The sequence below is a fragment of the Sminthopsis crassicaudata genome, chromosome 4, assembly GCF_048593235.1.
Source record: "Sminthopsis crassicaudata isolate SCR6 chromosome 4, ASM4859323v1, whole genome shotgun sequence".
NCBI lineage: Eukaryota > Metazoa > Chordata > Mammalia > Dasyuromorphia > Dasyuridae > Sminthopsis > Sminthopsis crassicaudata.
Genome location: NC_133620.1, coordinates 131,894,728 through 131,918,182, shown reverse-complemented (window position 1 = coordinate 131,918,182; position 23,455 = coordinate 131,894,728). Strand labels below are relative to the sequence as shown.

Genomic DNA, 23,455 nt, shown 5'->3' with positions numbered 1-23,455 from the left:
TTTTAAAATTTCAAATGAGAGGTATGAGACCAGAGATGAAGTTAAAATTTAGCTGTTGTCCAATGTCAAATGTATTTTGAAGCCTGAAGAACCTATCCAAATGCTCTGAGACCCAATGACCCTCCTGCTGCACACTTATAAATGGTCTTGCCACTGACATCCCATAAGCCTACTTCTATAATCCTCTTTACTTTAAGCAGTGCTCACATATTAGGTTTTTCTTTTGCTAGGCAACATATATAGTATGTGCGTGAGAGAGAGATAGAAAGAAAGATGCAGAGACAGAGAGAAACAGAGAATATCCTGTCCTATATCTAAACAGACTCCTATCTAGAAAATTTTCAGAACAAGTGGGAAAAATAGCAACCTGGGCAAGAGATACAAAGCATGGCCTCAATTAAACAAAGCATGAATAAAGCAGGCCCTAATCCTACATTTTTAAAGATTCTTATTTTTCTCATAATTTATAGAATTCATATTAAATTATATATAATACATGTATTATGTATGTGAATATATAAAATTATATATATTATATATATATATATTAAATTATATATTAATTATATATTTAATTGCAAACTGCTAAATGAGATTTGGTTGAGTAATGAACTGGTCTTGAAGACAGAAGACTCAGGTTCAAATCTCACCACTGCCATATACTGACTGTAAAACTTTGGGTAAATCCATTAAATCTCAACACTCCAAAGTAACTTTTTGGACTCTGAATTGCCAGGAAGTTGTCAACCTGTACTAGGGCATAAGAAGGTCTTCAATAAGAGGCCAAATGAGTGCTAATCTCTGTTATTTTTATCTGATCAAGGACTTCAGATTTTGGGAGCACCTGCTAAATTCATTGCCCTGAGCCAAAGCCCCAGTGACCTCATCCCCGTTACAGTTTTGTCCTACTATACTGGAAAGTGAGAGAACATAGATTGCTCTTTTCTACAAACTCTCTTTGGCTCTCTTGGCCTTTCTCTATGTTCTCCCCTTCCCACCATTCGTTACCACCTCTCACTGAGAAAGATGATTACTCACAAAGACAATTCAAGCACAGAAATAGCCAACCTATTTGTAGCTTAAACGCCGGCAGTTTTATTTTTACAGACTTGCTGTATTTTCCCTAAGTATAAATCATTATCCATCACAAATGAAACTCAAGTCCCATCTGTAGCAGTTCCTGCCTAACTAGTGGTGCCAATTAGTCACAAAAACAATTGTCACCTTCTCCTACCCACTCAAGAAGGGAGAAAAAAATAAAGGATCCACTGCATCGAGAGTTTCCATTGCTCACTGTTGGTCAGGCCTCTTAGCCAGGTGGTCCCTCCAGCTTCCAGCTGTCCCTTCCTCTCTCGCCCTCGGGCTAGACTCGTGCTAACCAATCTCTCCACAGTATGGACAGACTCTTCAGCTCGCTTAAGAGTTGGGAGAGCAAACTGGTAAGTAGCTCAGGTCTGTTGACTTAAATAATGACATCACAGGCTCTCTTCCAGTTACAACTGGGCTTTCACAGCCCCCAAGAGGAACAGAATGAATCTTTCATAAAATCTGGATGGTCCCTCATTCCCTGGGGAAAAAAAAGACTGCAAAATAGGGGAACAGGGAAGTTCCTTCTGTCTTTCTTTCTCGTGGCCCTTTTTTTTGTTCTTCCCTGCCTTCAGTTCTCATCTGTAACGGCCGCATCTCATTCCCAATTGGCCTGTTATTTTTATGCTATTCTTATTGTCCTTTGTGTGTAAATGGGAGAACTGTATGTATCCCTGTCTACATTCTGGTGTCTTCCCTTTTGTCTTGTACTTGCCTTGTTTTGATGGTTCCCTATGTTCAGTTTCCAGGCTTTCTCTGAGAAATGCCAGCTGCCTCAGTGGACAGGACTGTCACATACCTGGAGGAACAAGAATCAGGTAATGGAAGTGTGTTCCATGAGTTTGAGGGACAAATTGGGAGGCATTTAGAGTTCCCCAATTTGGGCTTGAGGTGGAGTGATTTTAGGGACTTACTTTCCTTTTATTTCCTTCTTTCTATAGGAAGACCAGAACAGCTGGTCCATCTTCCCATGACAGACTTGGCTCCCATCCTTTTGTGTGTGTTTGGTCTTGATTACTATAGAAAACAAACTGAAGAAATGTAATTTCATAACTGTTTGTTTGCCATAGAGTGTGAAGTTCCTTTCTTTCTCTTTTTTAAACTGATCCATTCTCTAGTTTATTTGCTCTTTCTCATGCTGTTTACTTATTCGTCTGACATATGCCTTCTTGAAGAATATAATCTAGAAAAAATGGAAGCCCTAGTATGAGGTTTTTTGGCCATTTCTTATAATTCTGACTCTTATTATTTCCTCTGAGAAAAGTGCTCCGATATTCTGCCCATCACTCTCAAGAGGATTTGGATTGGGTCTAATTGCCATTTAGCATAGGGCTAAAGGAAGGTATTGGAAAAGGGAGGAAAGTTATATATGAGTGAACAGATCTTAGATTTCTGATTGTGTAGGAAGAGATCTAAGTTCTGACTTTAGTATTTGCTCCCAGGAAAAAGTTTCCAGAATTAGGTAAGTAAGGAGAATGCTCAGAGCATCCTGATATAGCCTTCATTGCTATCTCCAATCTCCTAGCTAACTAGTTTTTCTTGAATTTGTGCAGTGGGGTCACTTTGATCTTATAGACTGAATTGTGCATATGGTAGGCAGAAAAGGAAGAGGGGAAGGAGCTGTTTTTCCCCCCGTCAGGTTTTCTCTTCCTGCTCCCATGAGTTTAGGTCATTCATCCCTTTGTCCTTCAGACCATATGTGCTTGATCCCCTCACTGGAGTCCGAAGCAGGTCCATTTTCGTATGTCACTCTCCCCTCCATGCCCACTGCAGTTCAGTGTGAAGATTTTCCCTCAGATGTGTCACTGAATGATGCCATGGGAAGCAGAGCTTCTGCTGATAAGCGTGGGACCATCTGCTTGGCACATTGCAAATATTTTCAGTCGTGGGAGAGCAGCCCTTTATTTCAGTAGAGAAAGGAGGCTCCAGCCATCCTCCAAGGAGTGACTGAGGCTGGAGATCCTCCACCTGGAGGTGGGGGAGGAGGGGGATCCTGCTCTTCTGGACAGATGCCCCAGAACACTGAAGAGGATCCTGCCCATGGGCATCTCTGGACTCTCCCATGAGATAAGATTAGTAAGTCTACGCTCCTATTTTAATTATCCATGTTTTTTTTTTTTTCCTCCAACCAGAATAAAAAGAAAAACTATCATTCACAAAATTGCTTCTGCGTTGGTCACTGTCACGTATTGGATGTTTGCTTGTTGGATGTGTGTTGTCACTAAGCTCTCTCGGTTCCACGATGTTACCTCAGAGAGCTTTGTCCTCGGGTCTTAGTTGTTTTTGGCCAGATGTTTTACATCTTCCCCAGCCTTCTTTGAAAACTGCTATTAGGCAACTTCTCCTTGACTCAAGGTACTAGGTGGTGAAGGTTTTAAGGTCAAATTTTGGTTGGGGGAATCTCAAGTTGCAAAAGTGGTTCTCTTCTGGCCAGATGTTTGGACTGATACAGGGGAGCTGGGAGAGGTCTGATGCTCCCTTTGCCTCCCTATCTCCTGGTCCTATTACTAGGGAAGATTTTGGAATATTGACTTGAACAAAGTGTGCAATTGTACATGTCAGGGAGAGAGGGTGATGTGTTAAGAAGAGTGTTGAATTTGGATTGGGGGATGGGTATGTCCATTGCTTAAGTGACCTTGGGCCAGTCATTTTACCTTGAAAAATGAAGGGATCAGACAAAATCAGCTCTAGATTTATGAACCTATGATTTCTAGGCTCCCTTCCAGCTCTAAGCGGAGGATCAAAGAAGAGCAGAATTTACTTGGCTTCTCCCTTCTTGGGTACAAGGCATCAGCACTAGGTTTGTGGTTTACAAAATAGAAGAACAATTATTGATGGCAAAGTTTCTGACAAAAGGAAGTCATGATCATGAGTGTAGGCAGTATCTTAGTGATGCTGACTAGGTAAGGCATCTGGTGCTGATTTAGGTCATTTCAATAATTTGTACAACAAGAAGGTTGTAATGTATCATTAGAAATTTCATCTTTCTGTCACCTTTTGGGAAAAAGTATTCTGCTTGCTCCGTGTAGGTTTGACGGGGTTTGTATGTGTTTGGAACAGAGTGATGAGAAGTATAACTAACGTGCCATTTAATTCAGGTAAAATGCTCCTATCCTACATAATACCACCATTTATGGAAATCTCATTTCTTAGTATCCTTGAAGGAACTGTAAGTTAAAAGAGCTGAATTTTCATCTTGGCTTTGTCACTGCCTCTGACTTTAACTATGTCAACCCCAATTTCCTCATCTGTAAAAAATAAATCGTTGGATTGGATTTTATCCGAGGTGTCTTCTACATCCACTCTTTGATACTTAATAAGTGTTAATGCTTGCCCTGAGAAATCCAGTAGGGAAAAGAATTTTTTTTCCAGGATTGTACTTTGGAGTGCAATATAATAGTATAATTATACAATACTACATATTACTATAAGAGCATTATAAAGGAGCAGCTAGGTGGCGCAGTGGATAGAGCACCAGCCCTGAAGTCAGGAAGATCTGAGTTCAAATTTGGTCTCAGACACTTAACACTTCCTAGCTGTTTGACCCTGGGCAAGTCTCTTAGCCCCAATTGCCTCAGGGGGAAAAAAAAGTATAAGGTTGGGTCTAAGAATAGGATATAGATATCTGGATTGCTCCTCTTGAATTTTGTTTCCATTTGGTTCATTTTGATTTGTTGAATAAGGGTCCTGAGGCATGGGGAGTTTGGGAGATTACAACTGTAGGAGAATTGCAGGGGAGTTGCTAGCCTCTTCAGTTTCCAGAAAATAACAATAAACAACAAACAAAGATACTTTTACTTCAGTTATTTTCACTAGTTTTCTCTTGTATAATACTCTTTCTTGTTTTTCCTTTTTGGTTTCTCTCTGGCTAAAAAATAAATATAGCCTATACATCTATCAGGGCACAACCAATCAAATTTCAATTTTTAAAGAAATATTCACACCTAACTTCCCTACAGATTGAATAATTTTCATAACATAGCATTATATACATAAGATTCATATTGGCAAAGTGTTCTATAGTGTTTTCATTTTATTATTTTTATAAAATTTTATTGATTTTTTAATAGCAAATCATTTCCTTATACATACTCCCCTTATTATGCTTTAATTTATAATAAGATCAATTATTCCAGATTACCTGAAAAAAAATGACTGTGTCAAACAGTTTGGAAAAGTGTGTTTTATCAAAATTGGACATTGCAATCAATCTGTGTTCTTCTGCCTTTCCCTGTTGTTTGCATTTATAGCATTAGAGTCATTGTGCAAATGATACTCTGCTTACTTCTACTCTGTATCAGTTCATACAAGTCCTCCCATGTTTCTCTGCATTCCTCATATTCACTTGTTCCTTAGATACCAATGCTTATATATTTCAATTTGGTTAACTATTCCCTTATCATGATATGTCTGAATTTTCTTAAAACCACTCAGAGAAATGTCTTAAGAAGTATTATCTCCATGTTATCAGGGATGAAATGGGAGGGAAATACGAAATTACCCAAATAAGGATATGTGCTCTATAGCTTGGATAGAATTACAGACCCTAAGTAGAATCAGCCTTAATATACATAAGGCACTCGATAATATATTATTTGAGGGCCAAAAAGGTTCCCCTAGTCCAAAATCATCCCTTCTACACAGGTGCCATGTTGCCTAGAATTCCATCATATTTTTTATGTTGAGTTCCCTTTCCTTAAAAGCGTGGTGGTCCCGACTTAAAACGCAGATATCTTTAGGAGAGTAGTTCTTGGAGTTATTAACCCTTAGTGTGAATCAATTTATCCTTCTTGTCCAAAAACACCAAAGATTGTCTGAAAGAGCTGGGAGGTACTATAGAAGTCTCCCCAGCTCTCTACATTTCTAAGAGATTGCTTAAGCTCAGACTTGATGAGGGGAGAAGAGAAATGAGATTCATTCTTGTTTTCTGGGAGCAGATGCTATCTTACTTTGTTTAGTGTACTTGCCTAAAAGGATTATTCCTGGTAACCTAGTTCACTGAGTAGTGTGATAGAAATCACACATAACCTGAGTTCAGGAAGGATTTGTGTTTGAATTTTATCTCTAAAATGACTAATATTTTCAGTCATTTTTTTTTCTGAGTCGTGTCTAACTCTTATTGACCCTATTTGAGGTTTTCTTGCCAAAGGGACTGGAGTGTTTGACCATTTCCTTCTCCAGCTCATTTACAGATGAGGAAACTGAGTCAAACAGGCTTAAGTGACTTGCCCCAGTCATATAGCTACTGTCTAAGGCCAGATTTGAACCCAGGAACAGGAGTCTTCCTAAACTCAGACCTGACCCTGCCACTAAGCTAGCCTACAATGACTTATCCTGTGTACCAAATTCTTTGGTTTCTATGACTTCCTCTGTACCTTGGTTGGGAGCTTTTTGTAACTGAGTTACGCTGTGTGCCAGGCAGAAAAACATACACTCCAGCTACCTACATCTCTCCCAGTGTCAAATACTAATTCCCTAACTGCTTAAACTTGGCCTTCCATTCACCTCCAGACCCTATAGAATCCTAGTGATTTCTAGGATGCTTATTCAAACAAAACTTTGCAGCCACAGAAATTTCCTGAGCTTGTAAGAAGGGAGGGTCATTATGATAGGATTTAATTTATATTCTAGTCATAGGCATGTGGCAATTTGCCAAATATCTGATTCAATTATGTTTGTTTGTTTGTTTGTTTGTTTGTTCCCCTTCACAGGTTCCTCCTGGGGCATTTTGAGTGGGCTTACTGTCTGAATGTGGTTGACTAGTTCTTGAAGCATAGCCAAGGGTCATTATCAGATAACTCTTACATTTAGTCATAATCTGATGTTTTAACTTGAGGCAGTTAATCCTTTTGGTTTCCTGACCCCTTTTCTAGTAATGTCACTGCCCACTAAAGCTGTTAATGCTATCAAACTATTATTTATGAGACTGGGTTGGGATAGCTTTAATTAGTTCTTATACAAAACTTGATATACTAAACTACACTTTTTAAGGCTTGATTCTGATTGACAAATCAGATGCTGACAGGTAATATTGAAGAAATATTGACAATATTGACAGGAATTTTGAAGGATGTTTTCATTGTTCCTTCCTCTGTCCCATTTCTTGATTGTGTTCAAGAAAATTTGGGGAAGCAGGCTGAGTATACTACCTCTCTAGAATTCCTCAAACATCATAGAACATTTATTATTTCTTCAGTTTATTGCTTATTCTTTCCCATTTCCATTTTATAAGGCTCTGAGGCAATGGCATACTAATGAGTTTTTAACAACGTGCACTTTGGGGAAAAAAATTCTGACAATACACACTTTTAAATTTAATCTGCCTCATTAAAATTTTCTCCATCTTTTTATTAGACAACTAGAGAAAACAATAAATCAAGATCTAATTTGTAGTATTTGCCAATTTGCAAGTGAAAATGCCCACACTGAAAATTTAATAATCAGCTCTTACCTATTCCAGTTGGCAATACATCCCTGAGGAGGAAAGACTTGATGCAAGGATTAGGAGGAAGCATTACATCTGGAACATGGGAGATTATAATCAGGTTGTAATCTGCCCCACTCATATCATATTGGAGTAGAGTATATAGGGTTCGGGGAAGGCCATTTCAGAACAGCACTTGGAAACTTGAAGGGTTGTCATATAGCCAGAGTGTTTTGTAAAAGTCCTCAAGAACAAGCCAACAGTGTCAGTTGAAAAAAGGCAGTTATTCTATGAGGGTAAAGACTATAGGGTGAACAAGATCTTGTATGATGCGTTAACTTCTCAAGGATACATTTGTATATTTCTAAAAGATTAATTAAGCTCAGACTTGAAGAGGAGAGAGAAGAAATGAGATTCATTCTTCTTGTTTTCTGGGAGCAGTCTATCTTACTCTATTTAGTGTAGTTGCCTAAAAGATCGTTTTGGAAAGCTGTTTTGGAAGAAAGATTAGATTGGTTCTGCCTAGCCCCCAAAAAAAGATCTAGAAGGAATGGGTAGATGTTATAGAGAGATTTCAGTCCCATATAAAAGTTTATTTTACAAGGAAATGGATGGTCTTATTAAGTATATTAATTTATTTTATTAATTTGTATATAAAGTATATTATAAATACAACATATTAAGTATATTGATCGCTTGGAACTTGGTCTAAGATGCCAAAGTCATCCACTGCATTCTGGGCTATCATCGACAATCATTTTGACTTTTTATTCTGCCTCTGGACTTTGACTCTGGAAGAGAGACAATGAGGCTCATGAAGTTATGCAACTCTACTTCCTGGCTGCCATTAGCCAAAAATGAAGGATGGACATTTTCACTTTCAGAAATGAATGGAACATGTAGAGGATATTTAGTTCAATTTATATCTGAACAAGTATTCACTCTACCACAAACCCTACAAATTTCCATCAGCCTTTGCTTGAAGACCTCCAGGAAAGAGGGAAACTTTTTTTTTTTTTTTTTTGGCCAGGGAGACCATTCTATTCCTTTGATAACTTTAATTGTTAGAGAATTTTTCCTTACATCCAACTCTGTGTAGTTATCTCCCTGTTATTCCTTGTTCTGCCCTTCTCTAGGGCCAAACAGAACAAATCTAATATCTCTTTTAATATGCTAGCCCTCCCTAAAGTTAAAAATAGTCCATCACGCCTCAGTCACTCAGGAGTTCTGTAAGTAGCAGGGCAGCTAAATGGTACGGTAGCTAGAGTATTGAATTTGGAATCAAAAAATACCTGAATTCAGATCTTTTCTCTCAGTCTTACTCGGTGAGCCTGGGCTCTTAATCTTACTTACCTGTCTTAGCCTTAGTTTTCTCATCTGTAAAATGGGGATAATAATATCCCAGGGTTGTGGTAAAGCGCAAATAAGATAACATATTGAAGTTCTGTGCAAACATTAAAATTATATACATTATATGTGTGCATTTATATATGTATCTGTATGTATATGTATATACATGCATATATGATAATTATTATTATTTTATGATTTATGCAAGTCACAACCTCTCTGGGTTTCAATTTCCATATATATAAAATGAAAAGAGACTAGACGGCTCCTAATTTTCCTTTCAGCTCTAAATCTTATGGTCTTTTCATTGAAATTTATATGGCATGATCTTGAACCCTTTAGCATTTTGTCTGGCTTATTGATGTCTTTCTTGAAAAGTAATGAACAACAATGAAAGCAATATTTTAGATTTGTTCTAGCTGGGTCAAGAGCCCATAGGAACTAAGCCTTCCCTAGTTCTGTACACTTTTCCTCCTCAGAAGCAACCCATGATTACATCAATTCTTTTGGCGACCATATGCCATTATTGATATAGATTGCATGAACTATCCCTAAACCCTTCCCTCAGCCCCATACACATATACCTTTTTTTTTTCCCCTATAGGAATGTGACATTGAGGTTTTATTTTGTTTGTTTGTTTTTTTGTTTTCCCCTTTAACCAAGAGATTCTGAAGGGATATTCTAAGAGGATTCAGGATGCTTCAAGCAGCCTTTAGACTCTGGAGCTGCTTTTTGTCAATCATTCTGATTCTAACTTCCATCTGAAGCCCTAACAATCTGCCTGAGGATAAATGCCTTCATGTACCCAAAGTACCTTTGCTTCTGCTAGTAATAAAAACTGAAGTTCATTAAGAGGAAATCAAGGCTATGCCATTTCAGATTATGAGTTAAAGACTAGAGTTTATTCCACTGTGGAACTGAAAAGAAAAATTAGTATGGCCAGCCCTGAGACGTGATGGGGGGGGGGGGGGGGGAGAGAAGCAGAATGAGGGGAAAGGCTTGGTGCACTGAGGTATACACCACAAGAGGAGTTTAGGTCTTCCCATTTTACCAGAGCTAGAATTTCAGCTGCCACTTAGAGCCTTGTTTCCCCCCCCCCCCCCACTTCCCGCAGGCTCGACACATAGGACTTAGTATGGACATCCCATCAATTCAGAAAGCCAGGGCTCAAGTGGTCCACCAGCCTCTGTCTCTCCCAGTAGTTCCTGAGAGCTACATCTGTGGCCTAACTGGTAATCCTATGTTAGAAAAGTTCTCTTCTCGCTTGCATTTTGTTTTCTTACTCATTTTCTTTGCTTTTTGATCTGATTTTTCTTGTGCAGCAAGACAATTGTATAATATTGGATATTATATTGGATTTAACATATATTATGTTGGATTTAACATATATTTTAACATGTATACCATATATTTGGGTTGTTTGCCATTTAGGGGAGGGGATGTGGGGAAGGAGGGGAAAATTTGGAACACAAGGCTATGTAAGGGTCAACGCTGAAAAATTATCTGTGCATGTTTTGAAAGTAAAAAGCTTTAATAAAAAAAATCCATAATAATAGTATATAATTTAGAGTGCAAAAAGCTTCATGTATTTGCTTCTGTAATATGAGAACTAAATAATTTAATGCACATAAAACTCTTTAGCAAATTAAAAAAAAAAAGTTCTCTTAGTTTTACTAAGTAACTTTCCTAGGTCCCACTATTGAAGTTAGGAGTAATCTTGAAAGTCAATAACATCTGCCTCTCAAATAGGCAATTTATGTTTCCCTCATTGTATGGGTTCCCTCTCACTTTCCCACCTTAACCTGAATAGGAAATTCTTTTGGAAAGTATCTAACATCAGCCTTATATCTTTGTGGAGATTTAAGTACATAGGTTCCCTGTTTCAAGTATTATCTCTAACCAAGAAAAAAAAAATTCCTCTTCTCCTCCTTATTAAAAGAGTTTCAGGCAGTATCAGATCAGAAGAGAAAGATATTGGTGGGGAAAGGGAGGCAACCCTAGAAAAAAAGTTTCTCTTGGCTCCTGAAATTAGCACAATCTACCTTATCTATCTGTACTTCAGCTTTTAAGGCTATTTGTGCGTTGGTACCATCTAAACTTGAGGATCTGAAAGATTGACACTCAGAGGCTAAAGAGTTTCTGGAAGGTAAATCAGGCATTCTTTAGTATCTTTGTAGTTTCCTCTCTACTTAAAATTTCTATTAAATGAACTAGGGAAATTTACATTCAAGCATTGTTTCTATAGATAAAATGCCCAGGTTTCCCTAACTATGGCAAAGTTGAAGAATCTGGCCCAGATCATGGAAGACTTTATTTTCATCACTGTGGGCTATCTACTTAAGGAAAGGGGAAAAAACAAACATTGGAAAAAAGGTGAAGTCATAAAGACAGCCCATGGACTTCTATTTTCTCTCTACCTGGCTATAGAGTAAACTCCATATTGCAGCAGAATAGAAGATATTGTTTCTTTGGGCACTGAGAAGACTTAAGGGGCCTTATCTGAAATTTCAACCTAGGAACTGTAAGCAGAAATATTGCATTCAATACAACAACAATCACATGTAGTATATAAAGCTTTGGTATGAAATCATTGCCACCAAGTCACACCTACCCTATCTTTATTTCCTGCTACCCATTTAATAAGACGCTAAATATTATTTCTCTTTAATCCATGATAATATGAAAAGATAGGTAGGCTAGACTATTTTTACTTTATATAGAATTGAATCATTGCCATAACTTAATATTCTTTTTAACTTAATAATTTTCTATTTAAATTAGTTATTCAAGGTTACTTTAAAAAAAAAAAAAGTGTGTGTGTTTGTGTGTGGGGGAAACAGTACCAAAGGCTAGTTTTATCAAAGGATGTATTTCATTATAATCTTATAAAACGTTAATTACTGCATATAATTTAAAGACTTTAAAAATAGAGACAAAATAATTTTTTTGGATACACAAACTATTTTTAAAAATTATACATAGGATTTATGTGGAAAAAAAAGCTCAAGATAAAAGATGGATAGAAATAATATTATAATTAAATGTTATACAATAATTAACTAAATACAAGTTTCCTACTGAATAAAAAAGATAATACAATAGTGTGACATAAGGGATACAGTGCGATATTTGAAGTCAGGGATATCTGGATCTGAACCTTGCCACTAATACTTATTAGCTGAGGTTGTTACTATTGTTCAGTCCTCTCAACTATGTATGACTCTTCATGATTCCATTTGGGGTTTTCTTGGCAAGGATCCTATTTACTATTTTCTTCTCCAGCTCATTTTATAGATGAGGAAACTGAGGCAAAGTGACTTGTCCCAAAATCACATAGATAATAATTCTACAGCCAAATTTGCAAACTAATTTTTTTTTTTTCATTTTTTTTTCTGAGGCTGGGATTAAGTAACTTGCCCAGGGTCACACAGCCAGGAAGTATTAAGTGTCTGAGACCAGATTTGAACTCAGGTCCTCCTGAATTCAGGGCTGGTGCTCTATCCACTGGGCCACCTAGCTGCCCCTCTACAGCTACATTTGAATTTAGGACTTCCTGAGTTACCATATGTTGATCACATTTCCCTAAATCTTAATTTTCTTATTTAAAATTGAGAATACTACAACATTACTATATGTTTAGCATTTATTTATTATATTTTAACAAAAAGTTATGAGACTCAAATAATGTAAAATGCTTTGCAAACCTTAAAGCATTAACTAAATGTTAATTATCATTATAGTAAGGATAATATTAACATTGTGTTAAAAGAAGAAAAAGTAATTACTTTAAGAAATTGGGCCTTTAATTTCTAAAATGTATAAAGAATTGACTCTGATTTATAAGAATTTAAGCCATTCTCCAAATGATAAATGTTCAAAGGATATGAACAATTTTTAGATGAAGAAATTGAAACCATTTCTAGTCATATGAAAAGGTGTTCCAAATCATTATTGATCAGAGAAATGCAAATGAAAACAATTCTGAAATACCACTACACACTTGTCAGATTGACTAAAATGACTGGAAAAAATAATAACAAATATTGGAGAGGATGTGGGAGAACTGGGACACTGATACATTGTTGGTGGAGTTGTGAAATGATCCAGCCATTCTGGAGAGTAATTTGGAGCTATGCCCACAGGATAATCAAATTATGCATACCCTTTGATCCAGTAGTATCGAAAAGAGATCTTAAAGGAGGGAAAGGGACCTGTATGTGCCAAAATGTTTGTGCAGCCCTCTTTGTAGTGACTAGAAACAGGAAACTGAGTGGATGCCCATCAACTGGAGAATAGCTGAATAAGTTGTGGTATATGAATGTTATGGAATATTATTGCTCTGTAAGAAATGACCAGCAGGATGATTTCAGAGAGGCCTGGAGAGACTTATACGGACTGATGCTGAGTGAAATGAGCAGAACCAGGAGATCGTTGTACATGGCAACAATAAGACTATATGGATCAATTCTGATGGATGTGGCTCTTTTCAACAAGATGATTCAGACCAGTTCCACGCTCTTGTGATGGAACCATCCGAATACAGAGAGAGGACTGTGGGGATGTATTGTGGATCCCAGCATAGTATTTTCACTCTTTTTGTTGTTGTTTGCTTGCTTTTTGTTTTCTTTCTCATTATTTCGATATTTGATCTGATTTTTCTTGTGCAGCATGATAATTGTGGAAATATATAGAAAAATTGCACATTTAACATATATTGGATTACTTGGTGTCTAGGAGAAGAGAGTTGGGGGAAGGAAGGGAGAAAAATTTGGAATACAAGGTTTTGCAAGGGTGAATGTTGAAAATTGTCTATGCATATATATCTATGCATGAAAATAAAAAAAGAAATTGGATCTTAATTTTATTAGACTTGTGATGAAGAGAGCCATCTGCATCCAGAAAGAGAACTATGGGAAATGTATGTAGATAACAGCATCGTATTTTAATCTTCTTTTGTTGTTGTTTGCTTGCTTTTTTTTCTTTTTCATTTTTTTCCTTTTTGATCTGATTTTTCTTGTGCAACATGATAAATGTGAAAATATGTTTAGAAGAATCACACATGTTTAACATATATTGGATTACTTGCTGTTTAGGGGAAGGGTGGGGGGAAGGGAGGAACAAAAATATGGAACACAAGGTTTTGCAAGGCTGAATGTTGAAAACTATTTTTGCATGTATTTTGAAAATTAAAAACTATTATTAAATTTTTAAAAAAAGAATTTGGGCCTTAAGCTTAGCTTAAGAGCCAGTTTTACATTTACATTTAAGGGTTCTAATAAAGGCCTCATTTCCAAAATAGGTAGAGAACTGATTCAAATTTATAAGATTTCAAGCCATTCTCCAGTTGATAAATGGTTGAGAGATATGAACAGATAATTTTCAGATGAAGAAATTAAAACCATTTTTAATCATATGAAAAGGTGCTCTAAATCATTATTGATCAGAGGCATGCAAATTAAGACAACTCTAAGATACTACTACACACCTCTCAGATTGGCTAGGATGACAGAAAAGGACAATGACAAATGTTGGAGGCGATGTGGGAAAACTGGGACACTAATACATTGTTGGTAGAATTGTGAATGGATCCAATCATTTTGAAGAGCAATCTGGAACTATGCCAAAGGGCTATTAAACTGTGCATACCCATTGACCCAACAGTATTCCTATTGTGCTTATATCCCAAAGAGATCATAAAGGAGGCAAAGAGATCCACGTGTGCAAAAATGTTTGTGGCAGCCCTTTTTTGTAGTGGCAAGAAACTAGAAACTGAGTGGATGCCCATCAGTTGGAGAATGGCTGAATAAATTGTGGTATATGAAGATTATGGAATATTGTTGTTTCATAAAAAAAAGCAGCAGGATGATTTCAGAATGTCCTGGAGAGACTTCTATGAACTGATGCTGAGTGAAATGAGTAGAACCAGGAGATCATTATACATGGCAAGAAGACTATACAATATTATTAATATATATCATATATATACACATTATATATATGTATATATATACATACACATACATTAATATAGAATTATAAAGATAGTGGGAATCATGAAAGGTCACTGAATCACCCATCCCCACCACTGTCATCCTCAGAAAGAAATTGTATTGTCTCTCCTTAAAAAGGTTTGTAAATCGGTCTGGGACAAGAGAGAAGGAATTAAGCAGAGGGAACAGAGTTGGCAATCTCTGTTCTAGATTGTAGGATCATGGATCTGGAATCTAGAGGAAATTATCTCTGAGACCATCTTGCCCAACCCTGCCATTTTGTAGATAAGAAAGAGTATTAGGAGATAAAGAGACTTGTTCAACATAACACAAATATTATGTGTCAGAGACAAATCTGCACTGACCCAGAGTTAATTCCTTTGTTCTGGTACCAATGTCACCGCCTCCAACATTAGTCTGCTTGTGTCTGTGGCCTGCTCTGGGCTCGCTCTTACTTGGTGACCACCATGGAGCACATCATGTTCTGTCTTTATTGTGTTTTTTCTTGTCAGCCACAAAAATCATTTATCTCCATATATTTCATATATATATACACAAAATATATACATACATACATACATATCTACATATAGAGGCTTATAGGTAACTACCTTCTAAGATAAAATAGGGGTCAAACCTCCTAAATGGCTTCGTGTTGACAACCTTGTGTTATAGCATCACTTCCAGGTTAATTCTTGGTTAAATGCTTATCAGCAATGTTCTTGTCCTGTTCTCTCAGATGTTTTTATCCATTTGTTATATATTTCTGAAAATGTATTCTTTTTTTTTTTCCCCTGAGGCTGGGGTTAAGTGACTTGCCCAGGGTCACACATCTAGGAAGTGTTAAGTGTCTGAGACCAGATTTGAACTCGGGTCCTCCTGAATTCAGGGCTGGTGCTCTATCCACTGCACCACCTAGCTGCCCCTTATGTATTCTTTTTATACTTACCGTATGTTAAAACAATAACCAGCTTGACTAAGTGCTTACCTTCATAAGGGATGTCTCAGTCCTTATAAAGGAAATGCTTTTGACTGATTTTCTTTTCTCTGACTTTTTTTCTTATAGTTTGGTTTATCTTTTAGGGTACTTGCTTTCGTAAGCATTAATAAAATAGCTTACATTTGGAAAGAAAACACAATTTTATTACATACTCCCCTGATTGAATATTACTTTTGGCTTATGTTCTATGAGGTCAATTGAGTTCATCTCTATTTTTTAAAATTTATTTTATTGAAAAAAAAAAAAAAAAAACAGAAGAAAAAAAGAAGAAAAGGAAAACAAAACAAGAAAAACAGTATATTGTCATGTACCCAGCAGAACATTAGAGAGGATTCAAAATATTTAATAAATTACCAGTTCAAGAAAGGATATATATAAGTTGAATAAATTATATTCAGAGTATCCATTTTCTCTTTACTTCCTTGTGGGTTGTCATTTTGTTCTCTGCTGTGCATTTTTTTTTACCTTATTCTTTTTTTCCCCTTTTATTCTTCCCTCCCCCAAGCAGGCTATAGTTAAGCAATGATATATTTATGGATATGTACACACACACACACACACACACACACACACACACACACACACCTTATCCCTGCTGACTCTTTGCTTTAATTCTGTTCCTTAACCTGCCTTGCTAGTACCACTCCCTTTCCCACATGGATCCTTCCCTTGTCTTCTTCCTCCACTCTTTCCTTCCCCCTCTGCCCATCCCTTCCTCTTCTGTCTTTATAGATTTTGAAGGGTGCTACACTTTCATGTTAAATGCTTAGTGTTGCCTTTGTAATCTATTCTTCCTTTGCATCTCTTTTGTGTAACACAAGCGCTATTTTTACTTTAACTCTGTCCCAGTCTTTCTTTTGAGCTACCTAATTGCTAATGTCAATCTTAAATATACATTTCCATGTAAAAAACATAAATAATGTGTTCATGTTAAGTTCCTTGAAACTGATCTTTGATATTGGCTCTCCTATGTTAAATTTTCAATTGAGTTCAGGTTTATTTAAAGTTCTGAAAATCTGCAACTTTATTGAATGTCCTTTTTTTTTTCTCATTCAATATAATTTTGCTGGATATGACACTTTTGGCCATAGGCCTAATTCTTTAGGTTTCTGGTATATGATCTGTGGTCTTTTATTGTGGCTGCTGATAAGTCTTATACAATTCTTAACTGCAGCTTCAGTGCATTAAAATTGTTTTTTCTTGTTTCTTGCAAGATTTTCTCTTTGATCTGAGAGTTTTGAAATTCTGCAATAATATTCCTATATGTTTTCCCCAAAGGAGCTCTTTGAGGTGGTGATTGGTGGATTTGTTCTATTTCTACTTTCCCCACGTGTTCTATCACTCCAAACCAATTTTCTTGGATTATCTCTTGCATTATTGTGGTAATTTTTTTTTTTTTTTGGTCCCAGCTTTCAGGTATTATATTTGTTTTTATTTTTTATATTTTCTTGATCTATTCTCCAGATCTATTGTATTTCTTATGTTTCACATCTTTTCTATTTTTTCATTCTTTATATTGTTTTGTTATTTCTTGGTCTCTCATACCTTCACTAGCCTCCCTTTGCCTAATTCTAATTTTCAGGGAGTTATTTTCATTTTTGAAATTTTTAAAAATTAAAACTTTTTATTTCCAAAACATATGCATAGATATTTTTCAACATTCACCCTTGTAAAACCTTGTGTTCCAAATTTTTTCTCCCTCCTTTCCTCTCTACCCTTTCCCTAGATGGCAAGCAATACAATATGTTAATCATGTATGGTTCTTCCATACATATTTCCACAATTATCATGCTGCACAAGAAAGATCAAAAAGGGAAAAAATGAGAAAGAAAACAAAATGCAACAAAATGCAAAAATGCAAGAAAAGAAAATGCAAGCAACAAAAAAAGTGAAAATATTATGTTATGATCCATACTCCATCCTATAGTTCTTTCTCTGGGTGCAGATACTCTCATCATAAGATGTATCTCCTTTTCTAGTAGCTTAACTAATTTTCATAATCTTGTTTTTCTTGAATGGTTTTCATTTTTATTTTTTAGTTTTTCCTCAGTGTGTCTCATTTGATTTTTTAAATTATTATTTTTTTAAGTTCTTCTACAAATTCTCTCTGAGCATAGAGCCATTTACCATTATTCTTTGGAGTAGAAGCAGCTTTTTTTGAAGATGAACCTCGGTTATCCCTGTTCCCAATAGTAAGTTTCTATGGTGGAGTTCTTTCTTCTTTGCTAATTTTTTTTTTTTTTTTAAATGAGAAGTATTAGTGTAAATACCACTATGGAGGTATGGTGCCTCCAGTTTCCCTTCAGATCTCCTCTCTGATCTGAAACCCCAAACCAAGAGCTCCCCTCCTTTCCCGTTTCCCCCTGCCTGACAGTGCCCCAGCCAGTAGCATCCAGAGTCCATTGCCTCAGCACTCATCCCTGTGCTGGTTCCTCCTTGCCCAGGGCCATGTCTCCAGGGCTCAGACCCCAGACTCCCCATTCTCCCGGGGGAAGTGCAAGTGCTTGTGGTTTGGGCTAAAGCTCCAGCCACACCCAGTGCCTCCCTGTGCTTGTGCAGAGCCAGCCCCAACGTGTTGGCCCTTTATAAGGGTTAATCTCCAGACTGGGATTTTTTTCAGGTCTTCCTTGGGCTGTCCCAGGAAGACTCCTGTTTTGCCCCATCTTCTTGGTTATATATGTTAGCCTTGAGGCACAAATTTGTTTTGTTTGTGGGGGAAATCTGGAGAGCCTGAAATTTACTGTCTACTCCACCATCTTCCCAGACTCATCTCAGTTATAAAAGGAAGGAAAAATAAAATAGAGAAAGGTGAAGTGACTTTCTTTTCTTTTTTAATGTTCTATTGGTACATTTTTGTTTTTATGTTAACTTCATTTCCAAATAGAGCCCTTCTTCCACTATCTCCATTTCCTGGAACAAAGACTAAAAAGAAAGAAAAATTGAAACATTTTGTGCAAAACTAATCTATATAATGAGTCTGAGAATATATATAATGTTCCACAGCCATGGTTCTGTTACACCCTCTTCAGTGAAGAGCTGGAGAGGCGTTTTCTTATGGCCAAGTTTGGCTATTTTACTTAGCGATTTTTCAGAACCAAACAAAGTTTTGACTAGGAACTAAACAGTTCCCAACCTGGTGCTCTTTTTCCCCCCAGTGTCCATTCATCCCACCAGTGATTAATGGAGGCCCTCTGGCCTGTTTTGTGTATGGTCTGAATTGGTTTGCCCTTTCTTAGGCAGCATAGCTTCCCCCCTTCCCCACATCTCCCCCCCCCCCCCACTTGATGTGGACGCCTTGGCCGATTGCAGCTCACAGCTCCCAAGCAAGTGAATCACCAGCCTCAGCTGGGAGCACTATCAGGACTATAGGGATGTGCCATCCTGCTGGGCAAGCTGGTACTTTAACTAGGCTCCTTCTAGCTGGGATTTCTCTCTCTGTCTATCTACACACACATATATATATTATAAATATTTCTAATATACGTATACATGTATGTAATATATGTAATGTAGACATATAAATATTCACAATATACACAGACATGTGTATTGTAACATATACAGGTATAGAATAAATATTTGTAATATACAATACTATATATGTTATATATGTAAGAAATATTTACAATATACACATACATATATATAATGTACATATATTATAAATATTTACAATATACATGCATATAATATATGTAACATGCATATATTATAAATATTTATAATATACACGTATATGCATATAATGTATTTGGCATAGACATATAAATATTTACAATTCACATATACATGTATATAATATATGTAACAGACATATATTATATTCACAACATGATATACATGTATATAAGACATGTATAATATGTACATATATTGTAAATATTTATAATATGCACAGACATGTATAAAATATATGTAATGTATACACATATAAATATTTACAGCATACATATATGTACTTATTATATATGTAACATACATGCATATAATAAATATTTACACTATATATATATATGTATAATGTAGACATATATTAGAAATATTTACAATATACATGTATACATAGAGCATATATATGTAATATATATGTATTATAAATATTTACTATATATACATATCTATAATATATTTAATATATCCATGTGCATTACATATATTATAAATATTTACAATATAGATTATTGTGTATATATGTTATATATATACACACATTATATATATGTGTGTGTATGTGTATATATATATATATACACATACATACACATTATTATAGAATTATAAAGGTAGTAGGGATCATGAAAGGTCACTGAATCAACCTTCCCCATCACTGTCATCCTCAGAAAGAAATTGTATTGTCTCTCCTTAAAAAAGGTTTCGAGCGTACCCCTTATAACTATTCCTGTTGAATTTCTCTCTCCGCTTAGACTTGCTGATTGCATGGCATATTTGTGGAACTGTTCCCAGAACAGAAGCCCCACTCTGAGACCCCCTCATGGATGAAGCAAACCTGACATCTCTCGTCCCTGAAACCCTGGGGAACACTTCCACTCACAGGAACACTTCCACGGGAGATGTGGACCGGAAAATCCCAATCGTGCACTGGGTCATCATGAGCATCTCCCCCCTGGGCTTTGTGGAAAATGGAATTCTCCTGTGGTTTCTCTGTTTCCGAATGAGAAGGAACCCCTTCACAGTCTACATCACCCACCTGTCTATTGCCGACATCTCTCTGCTCTTTTGTATCTTTATCTTGTCAGTTGATTACGCTCTAGATTACGAGCTCTCTTCTGGGTACTATTACACCATCGTTACGTTGTCGGTGACCTTTCTATTTGGCTACAACACCGGCCTCTACCTCCTGACTGCCATCAGCGTAGAGCGTTGCCTGTCGGTCCTCTACCCCATCTGGTACCGCTGTCACCGGCCCAAGCACCAATCTGCCTGTGTCTGTGGCCTGCTCTGGGCCCTTTCCTGCTTGGTGACCACCATGGAGCACGTCATGTGCATAGACATTGGAAGGAAGGGCCATTCCCAGAGTGACTGCAGGGCCGTCATTATTTTCATCTCCATCCTGAGCTTCCTCGTGTTCACGCCCCTCATGGTGGTCTCCAGCGTGATCCTGGTGGTGAAGATCCGCAGGAATAGCTGGACTTCTCACTCATCCAAACTCTACATAGTCATCATGGTCACCATCATCATCTTCCTCATTTTCGCCATGCCCATGAGACTCCTTTACCTCCTGTACTACGAGTACTGGCCAACTTTTGGAAACATGCACCATATTTCCCTTCTCTTCTCCACCATCAACAGCAGTGCAAACCCTTTTATTTACTTCTTTGTGGGCAGCAGCAAGAAGAAACCGTTCAAGGAGTCCTTAAAGGTCGTCCTCAACAGGGCTTTCAAAGATGAGATGCAAGTGAGACGCCAGGAAGACAACCCTGATGCAATTGCTGTGGAGACGGTGGTCTGAAGCTCAGGGTCTTACTCTTGGGGATTGGTGCTGCTTGACACTCCGGATGGGGAGTCAGCCATCTCCTGGACAATCCCTGGAATGCACTGTAACCTGATTTTTTATATGGGATAGCAGGCGTCCTTACCAGATACAGGTAGATGATTGGATTGTACCCTTGAGCTGTGACTTCTGGACCTGCCTACGTTTATGTCATGCCTCTATTAATTTTGTACCTTCCTCTACCCTCTAAGATTGTGGGCCAGCATTATCCCAAGGAGCTGTAAGAGAAGACTTTTAGATGAAAGTTTTACAAATATTCCCAGAAAAAAACCAACAGAAGTATTTGTTAGAAGTTGGATTCTTTTGAAATAGTAAAAGGAAAAAAGACTCAAAAACCCCCTAGTTTTATCATGTATACTTTATTGGTTTAAAGGTTTTATTTTAAATACATTTTTCCCTTATAGTATTTAAACACAATAGAGAAAAATTGAAATTCTATGCAGCTTCTGCAAACTTGAACTGGTAACTCCTAATATGTTAGGCAATAATCTTAGGGTCGCATGATGTAATAGATAGATGAATGACTTTAGGATTAAGAAAGCTTGTGTTTAAGTTCTATCTCTGATATGTTCTAGTTGTGTGAACACAGGAAAATCACTTAGATCTCAGTGTCCCAGGCAATCATCTAAGACTATAAATTACAAATGAGTTGTTGATCTGTGCCCATAGAAGGACTTTCTCTACTGGGACCTTTCCACAATGGTAAGATTGGGGGAAAAAACAATTGGAGTATGAACCCCTCTCCCAAACTAGAGGATAGAATCCAATAGCTTTCTTTAGAAGAAATCTTGATTTAAAGAATTGTATTTTTGAGCCTTTTGTATTGTATATAAACATTGATAAGTAGAATCAGATCTATCCATCCATGGGGTTGAATGAAATGATTTTTCATTTATGGAAGGAGACTTTTTTCTCAGAGCCAGTTTCCCTTGAACTCTATCTCTCCATCTAAGACATTTCCTTGTTGTTTTGTTTTTGTTTTTGTTTTTGTTTTTCTGGAAGAACGCATGTGGTATGGGAGGGTACATGGGAGTATCATGGGGAAATGATGTTGGAAGGCAGGAAACAGGACTTTTTTTTCCCAAGAACTTCCCCAGCATCGTTGCCCACTTCCCATCATTTCAGAACTCATGTACAAGGATATACAACTATTTCAAGACTGTCTGCACTATCTTGGACTGCACGTCCTTATTATTACTTGTAATGTGTGAAATGTGCAATTTAGAGACTCCATGCTATGTTAACTTGCCTTCTGTCCCCTTTTCCAAAAACCTCATAGAGATAAAGTTTTTCAAGTGGCAATTTGACCAAGCAAAATAACTACATTCTTAAATGAGGCTTATTAGTTTTTGTTTTAATTGCATGTTCCTAAAAGGATGAGAGAAGCAATGCTGAAGGAGACTATTATTATGGTCTTTCTTCTTCAATGGTCTTCTCCAAGTAAATAAGGATGGCTCTTTTCAGGAGAGGTAGCGTCCGAAGAGTGAGCTAGAATCTCTCCTGCCCTGCCCAGCCTCATCCCAACTGCCAACAAAGTTCAGATCCAAGGCTTTTAACAGTGAGTGATAACATCTGATTCACAGAGAAGGCAGCTTGATTCTTAGAGCCCAGATGGGGTGTGTGGTGGTGACATTTAGAATGGACTTGTTTTTGAGGGAAAACATGGCATCTTCACAGAGAAAGTGCAGAATAAATAATGGAGAACTAGGGAACTGTTTTCTCACTCTCACCAAATCATAGAAGACAGCATTAGTTTCAAAGCAAAATGGTTCAAAACTATTTTTTCTCAAAGGGGTTTTGGAATTTCTTGAAACATTTCTAAGGGAAATTTGGAAATGTTAAGCCTATCCTTAATTTCATCCTTCAAATAATGTAAAGTTGAATATGAATGTGAACAGGAATATATAACCTTTTAACAATGCTGCTATAAAGAACTGGAATTCAGGTTTCAGATTAATCCTTCAGTGTTGAGAAATCAACTGATTTTCCTTCTTTCTCCTTCTTTCTCCTTCTATTCCATCGTAGGGGTGCTGGTAAATATTTAATGATCAGCTATGGGGCAAACATATATATGTATAGCACACACTTTTCA

At 36.9% G+C, this 23,455-nt stretch overlaps 1 protein-coding gene across 1 annotated transcript; it reads left to right on the top strand.

The window, feature by feature from the left end:
- Positions 1 to 3,055: 3,055 nt before the first annotated feature.
- Positions 3,056 to 21,696, top strand: MAS1 (MAS1 proto-oncogene, G protein-coupled receptor). Its single transcript, XM_074265174.1, has 2 exons — positions 3,056 to 3,162; positions 20,276 to 21,696. The coding sequence occupies exon 2, from the start codon at positions 20,344 to 20,346 to the stop codon at positions 21,319 to 21,321; it is 978 nt and encodes a 325-aa protein (XP_074121275.1). The 5' UTR covers positions 3,056 to 3,162; positions 20,276 to 20,343; the 3' UTR covers positions 21,322 to 21,696.
- The last annotated feature ends 1,759 nt before the right edge of the window (positions 21,697 to 23,455 follow it).

What these genes read in the sequence shown, in the direction of transcription:
- MAS1 (XM_074265174.1), top strand. Translation starts at nt 20,344, where the DNA reads ATGGATGAAGCAAACCTGACATCTCTCGTCCCTGAAACCCTGGGGAAC.